The sequence below is a fragment of the Nilaparvata lugens genome, chromosome 1 (assembly GCF_014356525.2).
Source record: "Nilaparvata lugens isolate BPH chromosome 1, ASM1435652v1, whole genome shotgun sequence".
NCBI classification, from domain to species: Eukaryota; Metazoa; Arthropoda; class Insecta; order Hemiptera; family Delphacidae; genus Nilaparvata; species Nilaparvata lugens.
The window spans coordinates 65,845,679-65,861,118 of NC_052504.1; the positions used below are offsets into that span (position 1 = coordinate 65,845,679).

A 15,440-nucleotide genomic window follows, 5' to 3' on the forward strand; every position below is an offset into this window, starting at 1 on the left:
ATGTCTTTTTTTCTGGCTCTAAATTTTGTAAAATTACGTAAAATTTTCCAATTATAATTCATTTGAGTGTAATATTTTTGTTTCCTATCCAGTTTCTCAACTGTCAAGATTCAAAATTCTTAGTTACTGTTGTTTTTGTGTGAAAAAGGACTAAATTTCAGAAAAGTGGAATCATAACCTCATTTTGGACTTTTAAATTATTATCTAAATTTGGGAGAGAAATAGTACAAGGAGTATCCTTAGTTTTTCTCTCCCATTCAGTGCTTTCTTGTGAAAATTAGAATAATAAATAAATAAAATGTAAACATACACTCATACACACACACACACATACAGACCAATACCCAAAAACCACTTTTTCGGACTCAGGGGACATTGAAACGTATAGAAATTTAGAAATTGGGGTACCTTAATTTTTTCGGAAAGCAATACTTTACTTACCTATGGTAATAGGGCAAGGAAAGTAAAAATCAGACTATAGAATTATTCATCATAAATCAGCTGACAAGTGATTACACAGATGTGTGGAGAAGCCAGTCTTGCTGTATTTCCATAAGTGCTGTATGTATGTGTGGATTGCTGTATTTCCATAAGGTCTATAGTTTCAATCAGGTATTTGTGGATGAGAATACTGCGTGAGGTCTACTGTTCACAGAACTACTAGTTAATAATTTTACACTTAATATGTTAAATACTAATAGACTCAAGTAAGCTCTGGAGCCACTGACAAGCCTCTTCTCCAGCAGCATGAACTTCTGTCAGCCCTCCATGATAGGAGTGTTTCATATCAGGTGGAGATATCAGGTGATTCATTGATTGAATTATACCACATTAGAACAGAAGGTCAGAGGTGTATCCCCATGCTGTCGTCAGCTCAGCACAATCAAATCAAATCAGCTTATATTCAAATGTGTTGTTTTTCTTTTTCATAAATTCATGGTAATATTTTCACATTTTTGTGATTTCTAAGCAACAAATGATTATCAGAGGTAGATAATACCTTTGAGGTATATACATACAATATATACAAATTTGAACAAATCACACATAAAACTGACGAATAATTTGAAGTATGAATGCTATTCAAATGTTATTATCTAAAATTAAAACAACTGTGCTTTGCAAAAGCAATAATCGGTTCTCATTCCTATTCCCATGGCTAAATCAATTTGAAAAATATTTGTTGTTTCTGAACATGTTTGTAATATAAAATTTAACATACTGTATCACAGAACTTTCAACCCCATCTATAAGGCTCGTATTACGTCATATTAGTCCGTCAGTTGCTTTTCATGTGGTCGCAAACAGGAACACCAGATTCTGGCGGCCGGCTGGTGTCTCAATCGGATATCACCTCGCCAGCCCGGCAGCCAATCCTGGAATCTCACTGTTGTCCCAGCTTGCTTGCTTTACACATGGTCGTCATTGTTTGCTCTCTAGTTTCACACTGGCGACCCAACCTAGTGGCCTAATGTAATACGAGCCTTATATAAACTCTTATATTTTTTCTCTCAGGGATAAATTTATCTTCTTTCAAACCCCTTAATGATTAATTAATTAATATTCACATTTTCCAGGTAAAAGTTCCGGCAATCAATGAAAGTTTGAAGCCTGTAGAAAGAAGTGCAACCACCGCTCCAAGTCATTTGGTTCGGACCGATTCTGGCGCTCAAAAGTTGGACAAGTTTTTCAATGTAGTTTCCTCTCCATCTTCCAGCTGCTCTCCCTCGTCGCAACCAAAATCTTCATCGTCGTCTCAGACAAATAAGTAAGTTTTTAAAATACTCTATAAATACACCAACTCGTTATTTTCGAGAAATTGTGATACGGTAATTTATTATTTGTTCTGTAGTAGTGCGATGAAACTGATATTTTATCAGTAAAAAAGGAATGTAACAGATATGGTTCTGGCCGTGACAACACACGTTAACCTCACACCTCTAAGTGGGACCTGCTTTTCGCATATCCCGTGAAAAAATGTAACAAACAGTAGATTTCATAGCAACAATACTAGGCTAAATTATAGTAGTGAAACTATTTTAATGATGCAAGGATGTATTCATAAGCTTCAAAGTTTAATTTTATTACGTAATAATAAACTCATAATACTGTAAAAAATTGAGAAACAAACAATATGTTATTATATGTTCACAGTTTGATTTCTTTTATTTGCATGAGTTGGGCGTTAATAAAAAGTGTTACACAGTCGTACAAGAATGAAGTAAACTGTAAAGCTATTTGAAATGTAATATATTCTATTAGCATATTTTGAAATTTGATTATTCTAGGAGGAAGATTCGTTTGACTAGTGTTCTCACTCTGCGAAAGGCGATTGAAGATAGTGAACATAAAGAGCTCCGAAGAATTCTCGGCAATATGATATTTGTTGGTTGTGTGGACGCAACTCGAGCTCTCTTGCAGCATGAGAAATCGTTGTTCCTCTGCAATACTAAGAAACTAGCGTGAGTTTTTTTCAAATTGGCTAAGATTCAAATATTTTTCTGCATGACATTTACATACAACCATAAAATCTGCAAATATAACAGTTTGGCATATTAATGCTGCAATATTGTACTCTTCATCTACGATGATAAAGCAAGTGTAATTTATAGTCGTTTCTACAGGGTGTTTACGAACTCCCTACCGTTTATAGGTAAGAAACTTATTTAAATATCATATTTAAATTGTCCGGAAGTCTTCAGTTACTCACACAGCAGCCATTTTGCTTTTTCATTATTTTTTTTATAAATAATGGTTAAACATACGGAATTGAAACTGCACAATAATTTATAACAACTAGATAAAGCTACAAAAAAATTATGATAATTTTTCAAATTCATAAAACAAAATGACTTTCATTAAAAATTTTGTCTCTTAAATAAACCCTTGTTTTTTAGAAACCGTTGGTTTTACAAAAAATTTACAAGAATAACTTTTATCAGTAAATTTAATTACCTATCGATTGGTTCCTGATTTTCTAAATATTGGACCAATATTAACTGAGATTCTGAGATAACTGGCAGCTTGAGTGATAAGTGACTGCTGGGGGTTAGTTGCAGTGCATACCAAGGAGCCAAGGCATGCGGCTAAAGTCTGCCACAATAATGTTACGATCTCAGTCTGCTTTGCTTGTCATTTGTAAACTATTTTAGATCATTTCAAACAATAATTGATATTACATAACCCTCTAAAGGTGGGTCACCTACTACTAAAACTTCCATATATCACTTAATATTCGTTCAAACTTATAAGAGATGTCAATCGATTTATAATTAAATTTACTAAAAAAAAGTAATTCTTGTAAATTTTTTGTAAAACCAATGGTTTCTGAGATATTTGAGAAACAAAATTTTAAATGGCCGCCATTTTGTATTATGAATTTGAAAAATTATTATAATTTTTTGTAGCTTTGTCTAGTTGTTATAAATGACTGTGCGAAGTTTCAATTTCGTATGTTTAACCATTATTTAGAAAAAAATAATAAGTGAAAAAAGAAAAATGGCCGCTGAGTGAGTAACTGAAGACTTCAGGACAATTAAAAATATGATATTTAGATATATTTCTTACCCAGGAACAATGCCCTAGAGCCTAGAGTATTGGTAGGGAGTTCGTAAAAACACCCTGCATAGAATGGGCTGATATTCAGAATGGCACAAAAGACCCATGTGGTAGTTTCGCCTCAATTTCACCATGTTTGAATTTTCAGTTTTTTAAAAATACTGCAAAATTCTCTTGAAATATTATGTTCAAACAGGTACTTTGATAAAGAGTTCAGCTCAATTATTATTAAACGAAAATCCTAATTAAAATCACCTCGAAGACTTCGATTTGCAGAATTTAATTAGGATGTTCGTTAGATAATAATTATTATAGTTATTATTATAGTTAGCATTTAAACAAATGAATTTTTAATTTATTTCCATCTGTAGTTCAGCTTATTCAGATGAGTTATGCATTATTTTTTGTCTCATATACCAATGCACCTTTGAAAACTAAACTGTCTACTGTCCACTCTCTATAATAAATTCATACTACAAATGTAAACAATGTGCTATCAAGTAATGAATGAACTAATTTTTAATTTTAAAATAACTGAAAAGAAACCTCATCAGATGTAGAAAAATCTTCCTGCTCATGTACAAAAGATGACATTTCTATCTAAAATAATATTAACAATGAATTAATTTTTCCAGTGAAGAAATGTTTTACCAGATAATGCTGTACGAATTTGGAAATCTTGGCGAGATTAGATTCACGGTGAGTGAATGATATTTTGATTTAAATTGTATATGTCAATAGGATACTAGCTAATTTCCACCTATTTTCCACCTTTGTAAATGCTGATTGAAAATAGGAACAGAATAAGAGATATCACTTCAATCCCTCAACCAATAATGGGATTAATAATCTCTTATGTCTAAAAGCATGTCGTTGAGAAGTGAGATGGAATATTATCAGGGTAATCAGAGAATATGTATTCAAACTATCTTGGATTCTTTAAAAAAAGCATTTTCATGAATATTATTCGTAAAAAAGTAGAACATCTTTTTGGATCTTGGATCCTTCAAAAAAGTAGTTTTACGAATTTCTTGCTGCATACTAAGATAATTAAAAAAAGTTATAAACTATAGTGGGATTCACGTAGAAATGATAAGAGTGCAATGTTGCCGCTTGTCTGTTTCTACCGCCTTCTATTAAAGTAGATGGCTATGATTCAAGTTATGTTAGGACTATATCTGGTGAACTCTTTCCCACTGTCGGTCTTTTGTTTAGAGTGGGTTTCGAACTCCCTCACTCTATACGGAATTTTGCCCGGCGCCAATCAATTGCTATGAATTGATGAAATACACTGTACTATAACTTCACTCACTGTGTGGATACTTATATTTCACTCACTGAACTAATAATAGTATAGAAGAAAAAGATAAAGAGAGATAGATCAGGGTCGTGTGTAAGGGAATGTATAAAGTGAAAGGCAAAACAAAGGTTAATTATGAATTTATTAATAAACTTTAAATTTAAGATAATTTATAAAATTGATTTAAGTATAGTAATGATTCAAAATATACAAGATTATTGAGTTTTTGAAAGTACTACAGTTCAAGTTTAATTTTATACAACACAATTTAACAAACAGTTCTTATTATTTTTATCAGGTTACTTGAAAAGTAAGTTATAAAATCAAAATATTGAACACCTCTAGTTAAAAATACGATTACATTAAAAAATAAACTAATTAATCAATTTTAAAGAATAAATATGATTAGGGGAGCCTTGCTTTAATAAACTTGGTGCTTAGAAGAAAATTTCAACTGTAAGCTTCAAGAAGTTAATTGAAACTTTATCTACAGATTTGTATTTAAAAATAAGTAATAATTAAATTTGTTCCTTACTATGATGCTATGAAATTTGATGTACTTATTTGGGCTTTTTAGGGTGGGGTGGTGTGGATTTGAAATAAGGAAAATTGAAAATTCTAAATACAATATTTACCTGGCTCAGTCAATTCCCTATAGGATAATTGAAGTCTGAAACCAAAGACTCACTCCTACACTGAACACTGTCCAAAATCCAAGAGACTGAGAGACTCACAGCAACTAACTTGCAAGGCATGGTCTGCCTGTTTATATACTAGAACCACGATTTTCCACCCCTCATCACCCTTCGCCCTCTAGCTCCGCCTACACTCAAACTCTTCAGCCTAATATTTTGCTTACAAATTGAATTCAAATATCAATTTAAATTTACTATAATGTTTATTATAATATATCATTTTAAACTATGGCTCCCCTTCATTATTAAAACAAATGATATCATATATTTTATCAATATTTAAACTCTGAAGTTTGGATACTGACATTTTGAATACATACTCATCGAATTTGATTAATACAGTGATCAATCTTATAAATCTAATATGGAAAATACTTCAATAATATATACATTAAATGAAGAACAAAACACAATTTCATACAGTATATCATTACAATTGAATTGAATAAATCAAATTAATAAGATACTAATTAATTAAGCAGGTTTCTTATACTCATTGTCAACATGTTTCAATCAAATATACCTAATTTATTCTATTTAAAAATTTGTCCTTAGCCTATGAATTCGGATTCAACTAACTTAATTAGCTTATAATAATTATTAAATTATAATTCATTGTACAACATATATTTGTTGAATACTTTATACATATAGCCTAATCTACTTCATGCCCTAGTTTTTATAAACATGTACTCGTTTCATGTTTATGGTTTTATGTGATCACCATTCAAATAATTGATCATCAAATAATTGCTTCAATAATATTCATATGCTAACCACGTGGTAAAATTGTAGCATATGCTAACCACGTGGTAACGTTGTAAACTACATAATATCTATATTCTACTACTCTCCCAACTATATATCTATATTGCTATACACAATCTTCATTTACCTGCCATCAACTTATGCTATAGATATTTATACAAGGGTTAACACAAAACACAGTGGGCCATGTGGTTTCTATTGTAGACGTGTCTGTGACTGACGTGTCTGTGACTGACGTTTAGAATACTGTTAGCAAGTTTCTATGAAAGAATGATTTTGTTTCAAACTATTTTGAAAAGAATAATGACCTCTGTCGTCTGGCTAGGTAGGCTATTCAAATGCATTCTCAATAGTTTCGAGAAACGGTTCTTTTTATTATTCTAGCTCTTCAAGCATTCATACTCTTACAATACAATATGTTCAGAGCACGTGTTACAACAAATAACAGAAATCTACAATTTTTAAATTTTAGGAGAGCATTTGTGGCTCACTGGTCTAATAGTATAGTCTGTATAAAATAGATTGAGACTTGGCCCTCTATCCGAAGAAATAACAGCACTGCCAATTCATGTAAAGTTGTGACTTTATGAAATTTCTAATTTAACCACATAGTTGTATGTGGAATATCGTCCTTGATATTCTAGTAGTGGTAAAATGGAATTAAGGTTGAAGGATTAGAGAGAATTCTCTTTATGAAATTGAAAACATCGCGAAAATATCTTTCATATATCACTTCTCTCATAATTATGGAATGTCTTAACAAGTGAGAATTATATCAAACTAACGGGAAGAATGTCTGAGTCGTTTTTATCATTCCTAGAAATTATTACTACTAGAAATAATTATTCTATTGAGAAGACACTCCCGAGAAAAATTCTATTTTGGGAGTTGCCATCAAAGTCCATTTGTATAATTTATTTGATGCAATCAATTAAAAATAAATTAACTTAAACCATGAAATGTAAATATTCTAACAAAAGAGCTTACAGTCGGAATTTTTTCAAAAGTTATTAATATTTGAATAAAAAATGAAAGTGAATGATGGAGATAGTACTACCTTATGTCTAGTAGAATATTGTAGTGTAAAACGAAAAGTTTTTTTTTCAAGAGAATATGAAGAATGAGGTTATGACAATGAACATTAATCTATGTTGAAAATGAAAAGAGAGAGATGAATGATGAAAAGCGGCTCTGCCAGTTATTGTCAAAAACAAAAGCAAGCGTGAGAAAGAAAGAAAAGAAAATAGCTCGTTCCGTACCTTTCAAGCTTTTATTATTTAATTATAATTCTGTTTGTGTATTGTGGCTTATGGGTGCAATCTTATCTTGTGAATTTAACTATTTTTTTTAAATAGGTCTTCGATCTCATCCATTGTTAACAGCCATTTTTTAATTTCTTTTTTGAGTTTTAGATAGCATGTTTGCTTTCTTGCCACGATTGGTATGTTGTTGAATATTTTAGGGGCTACATAGGAATAAAATCTACGAAAGCATTCTTTGTTTGGTTTTGGGGGAAGTAGACTTCCCGCTGAACGGAGTCCACAAGTTTCCCGCCGTGGATTGACAAGGTGTCCACTCCTATTGTAAAAAGTTAGTAATACTTTATAGAAGTACAGGTATCTCAAAGGCAAAAGGCCCCATTCCCTGAACAGCGGCAGTGAACTTGTTAAGCGAGGTTTGTTTGCTATAGTGCGAATTATGTATTTTTGCCCAGTTAAGATTGGTTTTAAAACAGAAAAGTATGCACCTCCCCAAACCGTTATTCCGTATTGCAGCCTGCTCTCGACAAGTGCAAAATATAGCGTTCTCAGCAAGTGCTTAGGGCAGAGTTTGCGGATGAAATATAATTTTCTACATGTCACCCTTAACTCTTCTCTCAATTTTTGTATGTGGTGTGCCCAGCTGAGCTTGGAATCGATTATTACGCCTAAGTATTTTACAGACTCAGACTCCTCAATTCTGTCACAGTTGTAGTCTATGTCAAGATTTTTGCACTTATCGGTATGAGAGGGAATAGCTAGAGGTTGTGTGTTTTCTGCTTTAGATTTTAGTTGGAAGACGATAATTTTTGACTTTTTAGCGTTGATCTCGAGGGAGTTAATTTGAAACCACAGGTTCAAACGGCGTACATCGCTTGTAATCATTTGTGTCAGCTGAGTCTTAGTTTCAGCGCAGTAGCTCAGAGCTGTGTCATCAGCAAATGCTGTCAGCGATCCAATAAGGTTTCCTTCGCACAAATCATTTATATAGATCAGGAATGATTCGGCTGATAGTCCTGATCCCTGCGGAACGCCACAGGATGAGTATCTCTTGGAGCTTAATGCGTCACCTACTCTCACTTGCTGCGATCTGTCCGCAAGGAAACTTGCAAACCATTTGTTACATACTCCCCTTATGCCGGCGTTATTCATTTTATTTATTAGAATTTTATGTTCTACTGTGTCCTATAGTCATTTTTCAATTAATGATTATGTTGGTCCATTTCGAGCAGAAAAAAATAATTTTTCGACAGCTAGAAACCTTTTTGTTCCAAAAGTGGGTGGTGAAAGCGAGAAAGTTTCTCAGAAATAATTGAAAATATTTTTCAAATTTTAAAAGTAGTCTAAAAGGAATTTTGGTCTCAAAGGAATTTTTATCTTATGAGAGCGGCTGTGCGTATATTTAAATACCTATTTTGTTTTATAATGTTGAATGTTCTTATCATTATAAATTAATTTATAGGCTAGCATTTAATTCGTGTACAATCCATTGTGATTCAAATAAGCTGTTAATAGTAGTTTATTTTGTATTAATTGAATGCATAAATTGATTTCAGAATCAGTTAGCATTGGCTAAATTGTGTAAAATGGGGTTGGACTCACCTGCGGCTGGTTGGACTGATGACGACGAGGCGGGCAAAAAAGAGGATTACTCGAAGCAGGTCGAGCAATTGCTTGTCTCGAAGGCTCCAATGTTGAAAGATTACTTTTCAATCGATATTGATCAGGAAGGGAATTTGAAAACCATTCCCTTACTTTTAGGTAATATTGATACTGCTGTATCCTGAATTCATTCTCAGAACTATTCACATTTGTAGAGGGTTTCTAATTTCTATTATCAGGTTCCCAGTATAACACATCTTATTCGGCAGTGACTTTACAGATATGGTTCAAATGATTTAGGGCCGGTTTCCGAGCTCGGGATTTAGCCAAGTGCTAGACTTTAAACAGCTGGAGTCAGAAAATAGGCTTTCCGAAACGGGAGGTAGTCGTAGTTTTTATGATAATCTTTAGTTACTCATTTCTATAATTGGAAACGTTTTTCCTTGACGAAATAAAACATTCCTAGATAATTAAAATGGCTATTTTTATCTCTTTATTTTTTGTGTTCAATTTTCTAGTTTTTCGAAATATAATTTGAACGTGGACTACGTCCACGCACTGTTTCAGAAAGCCAATTTTCTGACTCCAGCTGTTTAAAGTCTAGAACTTAGCTGAATCCCGAGTTCGGAAATCGGCCCTTAGTAATATCAATCAAGGTTATTAGAATAAATGTTTGGTGTATACTGAATTCTTATAAGTTGATTTCATTGTCAGCCCGAAATGAAACTGGGTACAAGAGTGAGGGAAATTGGCAAGAACCGGATGAATTCTTGTAAAAGCCCACAGGTTTAATACTGGCGTCCAATACTAGCCACCAGTAGTGGCAATACGTCAACATACAGGGACATCAGCAGCGACCGAACCTCTTCTCACTGGAATAATAGAGGAAATTTTATTCATCGCTTTTGCACGATAACGACACTCGATAATCGTTATTGATGAATAACTATAATCACTCAGAGAAATTCAGTGTCATTTAGCTTAGGCAATACCATTATCATGGTGCAGTATTATGGATTTGTTCATGTTACGGATAAAATTTTCTATTCTTTGTTAGATACTTCTTAGTTCAGTTAGTCCTAAGTCGAAAACCATTCGTTCGTCTTGAACGGAATATGTTTGAGATGAAAAAAAAATGTGGAGATTTCTTATAATTATTCATTTTATTGTAATTAATCACTACAATATATTTTTAAAATTTTCGTTTTTTCAGATAATTACACTCCTGACCTTGGTGGGTTGCCATGGTACATAGTACAACTTGCCTGTGAAGTGAACTGGGATAATGAAAAGGAATGCTTTGAATCATTTTGCAGGGAAACAGCCAAGTTCTACAGTAAAATTGCTACTAACAATGTTGTAAGTAGGCCTACTCATGTTTTCACAAAATGTTCTCTTGAACAGCCATTTACATCAATGATTTTCTATTAGGATTAGTCAGAAATAAATCTTTCCTAGTACTTGAGTATAACAAAATTGTTCGATAAGTTTGTACTTATCTATTACATGTAAGTTATATTATCTATATACATTATATATACATACAAATAATATGCAATATAATAATAATAATATCGAGTGACCTGGCTGGCTCAGGTCTGGTGTCAGAGTTTTCAGGTCGCAACTGATCAATTTCAGGGCCTCTGACATGACCTAACGACTGCTTTTTAGGCAGCCGGGACCGACGGCTTAACGTGTCCATCCGAAACACGGTAGTGGCCCGAGATAAATATCTTGCCCGGGCCGGGATTTGAATCCGGGCCTCTGAATCATAAAGCCAGCATCTGATCCACTCGACTACGGCCACTCAATCTGCAATATATTAGGCCCACTCAGAGTGATAATGCAGCATACAAAAATCTTTCATTCAAAATCACATTCATAATTATTGTTGTTACCTGTCATCCAATTTTTTTGTCCCGGCTGAAGTATGACAGTCGCTCAAATTATGTATCCAGACGAGGTGGGACCTTCCCGCAAGAGACTCCCCACCAACAAAAGCCATACGAATTTTCCTTTTTTATCCATGGCATGCAGTCCCTGAGTTCATTTATTTCATTGCATGGTGACGACCATTCTTCATGGCCATTATTTGTCCAAATAGTACACAACAAACTATGGACGTTATTTTTACCCAATACCTTCTAAATATTTTTTTGAAAACGACTGTTATAATGATTATATTATTGTTTTTATGTAATTGTTATTGTTAGTAATAGTAATATTATTGTTTTAATGAATAGTATATTATACGGTACAGGATCTTCTAATAAAGTTCCAATACTTTTAATAACTAATCAGAGAAGCCTATTTTTCGAAATAACCTTGTCTAATTGGATCTCTTGAAATTAATCACGATTAAAATTTAACAGGCTTTTGTGCAACCGGGCCTAAAAAATTAGAGTGTCTTTTCGAAGATAAGGTCTATATGCTATTCAAAATGTGTTGTTTCACTTTTCAGACCTGATTTTTACCAACAAGGACACCAGATCACTCAAAATTCATGTTGAAGACCTTCGTCCAAGACTCTTGAATCACTTATTTTGAATAAATCCCTCCTGAGAATTTTCTTCTAAGGAAGCTAGAGTCATGAGAGTGATTCAAACACTTTGGTGAAGTTTTAATTTCAATTAGATAAACATTTTATTAAATTGAAGAAAGTTGAAAATTGATGATGCATATAATACAGAGATTTTTCCTTTCCATGCTCACACTGCATCTACATTATTATTATTCCTTTGATGCTGAAGAGTGTCTGTTCATCCTTTTATGTGTTTGTATTTTTATCTCACATTGCCTGAATCAATTCCTTCTACAAGTACTTCTATTAAATTTAACCACCGGAAAATTACGTCATCGTTTACGGTTAATATCCTTATATATTTTCAAGATTTAATCCATTACTTTAATAATTTTTCAGGATAATGAAGCAAAAGAATATGATTGGAAATGGACCATTGAGCATGTTCTATATTCTACATTACGATCATGTTTTATTCCTCCACGACGCTACGCTGAAGATGGAACAATCTTACAAATAGCCAACTTGCCCGACCTGTATAAAGTATTTGAAAGATGTTGATATCATTGTTTAGTTTTATATTAAATGTGTTTCCTATGGATTTAAATTTATTTTTCCTGGTAAAACACATATAAAATTTAGGTTCACATATATTATGGAAATTATAATTCAAGGACGTTAATTAGTAATAAATTTATTTTCACCGTAATTATCTTGGTTACACTTGAGAAATTTTCTTTAGACCTTGATAACTAGATCAAGAGACAGTTCACGTCACATTTTTCATGGCGGAAATTAGGTCAAAATTGATAGAGTTGACATTACCACAATCAACTTTGGAAGTGTTAAATTTTATTATAAATTGAATTAGAAGAACTCTACTTTTACCTCTACACACTTTAAATATTCATTCAAGCATGAATATGAAATTATGTGTTGGGTTAGCAAGTTATATGTTTTTCAAAATCATGACAATACTTAAAGCTCGAATTAGAGAACGGACCGGTATCCGTACCGTCGTAAAGTGGGCTCTGAACCACTAAACTCAATAATAATTATTAGATACTTTTTATTGAGTAAGAAGTAAGAGTGTCTTATCAAAAAAATACAATGATATATCATCATTTTCCCACGGTAAATAGAATATTCGATTGAAAATGATCAGAAGAATATGGGGACCCATAAGAACAGCTGAAGTTTTGGTCATTCGAAGAAATGAAGAGATAAATAATATACTTGGAAGGAAAGATATTGTGCGTTCTATAAATTTGCAATTGATACGCTGGCTTGGACATGTTGAGAGGATGAATTGAGAAAGGTTACCAAAGATCATATTGGAGGCAAGAATTGAAGGCACAAGAAGAAGACCAAGGAGAAGGGGATGGAAGAGAGTTGCTGGTGATAGAGACAGATGCAAAGGAATTGTCATCGAAGCCAAGGTCCATATAGGACTTGAATGCTAAAGGAAGAAGAAATAGAATAATATTTTTCTTATTATACTTGTCCAAGTACCGTACCTCAAACCATTGAAGAATATTTTTGCTAAATTAATTTTATTATTTAAAAAAATGATTCTATTAGTACGGTAAGTAATTTCATATTTTTTAAACAATTAAAAATTGATAATGAGCTATGTGCTACGGTATATGAGTATGTTAAACGTATTACGAAATCTGGAAGCTGAATAATTTGTAAAGTATCTTTAGCCTGTGCAGTAGCCTTTCGTAATTTTTAGCCTACTTTTTTTTTAAATGTGGCCATCAACGAATATGTTTTTCTGTGCCATGGACAAGCATCGGCTCCTTTTTAAAATTCTAATAAAATGAAACAATAAAGCTACAATAATTTACAACAAAATTAACGAACCTTCCATCTTGCGTTCATTCCTCTTCAATATATCACAACTCAAACTATTTTGAATAGGTACCTTTTCTTTAAATCGAAATTCGATGGTTCCATATTTAGATCTCAATTCGTTTTTTATCCAAGTACAAGTTGAAAAGCATTTTTACTTTTCTTGCCCTTTTACCATAGGTAAGGAAAGTATTGCTTTCCGAAAAAAAATTAAGGTACCCCAATTTCTAAATTTCTATCCGTTTCAAGGTCCCCTGAGTCCAAAAAACTGGCTTTTGGGTATTGGTCTGTATGTGTGTGTATGTGCGTCTGTGTACACGATATCTCATCTCCCAATCAACGGAATGACTTGAAATTTGGAACTTAAGTTCCTTTCACTATAAGGATCCGACACGAACAATTTCGATCAAATGCAATTCAAGATGGCGGCTAAAATGGCGAAAATGTTGTCAAAAACAGGTTTTTTCGTGATTTTCTCGGAAACGACTCCAACGATTATGATCAAATTCATACCTAAAATAGTCATCGATAAGCTCTATCAACTGCCACAAGTCCCATATCTGTAAAAATTCCAGGAGCTCCGCCCCATCAATGCAAAGTTCGATTTTAGATTCCCAATTATCAGGCTTCAGATACTATTGAAACAAAAAAAAATCTAGTGGAGTAGATTGAGTATGAAAATCTCTACAATTAATGTTCAGTAACATTTGCACCTACAATTGAAAATTAGCTTTAAATTCGAGAAAATGTAATTATTCAATTGCAAATTATTGTTGATTCTATTAAATCATTCACTATGAAGAGATAGCAGACCTCATGTGTGTCTCCAGCGTTATTGCCCTGTCACCAGCTGGCTCAAATCTTTGAATAGTAGACTTGAGATGCGCGGGAACACTAGCGTCAGGTGATCAATTTTCATAACGGCAAGGAAAGTTGTGTGAGTGCGCCACACCAGATTTTTTTATTCATCATCTGCTTTTTTTAAAACAGTATTGAGATAGAAAATAAATGGTCAACCTTAATTTTATAAATCAGTCCAGCTTATTGTATCATATTAATAATGAAGTTTCATCTTTGTGAAATCCAGTGTAGCCGGTAGGCTAAATCTATATAAATAAAAATCGAGCCTCAAATTTTGACGTTCAATAACTTTTTATGTGTGCACCGATTTGATGATTTTTTTTATTAGTTATGTTCATTATGTTCAGGATTAGGTTTATGGCTTATCAAATTTATAATCCGACTTCAGGACTCTTTCCCACGGTCCTTCACAGAAATAAAAATCAGCTGTTATAATCATTGCGTCATACAGCAACCGTCGGTACCATAGATAGTAGACAAGAATGCTGCTCCATAACCGACCATGTTAATTCATTCTAAGCGCCCCGACTAAAAACAAAATGACTGTTTTGTGTGTAACCATCCAGCAGTGCGGCCTCAGGTTAAAGACTAACATGCGCTAAAGACATTGCTTTGTTTCGAATAATTGTGCTGTCTTCGGTGTTTAGAATGTAAATACTGATTGTTGGATAATTTTCATAAAAATATAGTGAGGCATCAGATTACGCTAAGACCAAGCACACCCGAGGAGGCGCGGCTTGGTGATACAAAGTGTTGATCTTATGGAGAGTGCCTTATCACACCGTTCCACGGCATGCCCGATTCAGTGTGAGTGCTTCCATTCAAAGCACCTGGATGCAAAATGCCGCATCGTGCCTCCTCAGGTGTGCATCCAGCTGTAGTTTTGTCATGAGATGCATTAACTATTTGGCGGTACGAAGTTCGCCGGGCCAGCTAGTTTGTAATATTACAACTACCTACTTGAACCTTTCTTGAATGAATTTGGGCATCCATACAGTTCATGGCATGTACATATTGTCATC

At 33.3% G+C, this 15,440-nt stretch overlaps 2 protein-coding genes across 4 annotated transcripts in view; one reads left to right on the forward strand and one right to left on the reverse strand.

Moving 5' to 3' along the window:
• The window catches only part of LOC111053205 (DNA mismatch repair protein Mlh1), a 28,668-nt gene extending 16,364 nt beyond the window's left edge, over nucleotides 1–12,304 (forward strand). The window contains exons 8-13 of one of the 3 annotated variants that reach the window (XM_039439978.1): nucleotides 1,578–1,768; nucleotides 2,289–2,462; nucleotides 4,194–4,257; nucleotides 9,137–9,341; nucleotides 10,396–10,541; nucleotides 12,103–12,304. In XM_039439978.1, the coding sequence (XP_039295912.1) occupies nucleotides 1,578–1,768; nucleotides 2,289–2,462; nucleotides 4,194–4,257; nucleotides 9,137–9,341; nucleotides 10,396–10,541; nucleotides 12,103–12,264 (942 nt within the window). In that variant the 3' untranslated portion in view covers nucleotides 12,265–12,304. Of the gene's footprint in view, nucleotides 1–1,577; nucleotides 1,769–2,288; nucleotides 2,463–4,193; nucleotides 4,258–9,136; nucleotides 9,342–10,395; nucleotides 10,613–11,132; nucleotides 11,149–11,643 lie in introns of those variants that run through there. The other 2 variants (XM_039439996.1, XM_039439989.1) reach the window with 2 other exon arrangements.
• On the reverse strand, nucleotides 7,655–9,080 carry LOC120354047. Its single transcript, XM_039440026.1, has 2 exons — nucleotides 8,119–9,080; nucleotides 7,655–7,935 (listed from the first exon to the last, which is right to left on the reverse strand). Coding segments are annotated over exons 1-2 (615 nt in total). The 5' UTR covers nucleotides 8,733–9,080; the 3' UTR covers nucleotides 7,655–7,934.
• Nucleotides 12,305–15,440: the final 3,136 nt, after the last annotated feature.

Excerpts from the sequence above, each read along its gene's own strand:
- LOC120354047 (XM_039440026.1), bottom strand. The coding sequence starts at position 8,732 with ATGAATAACGCCGGCATAAGGGGAGTATGTAACAAATGGTTTGCAAGT.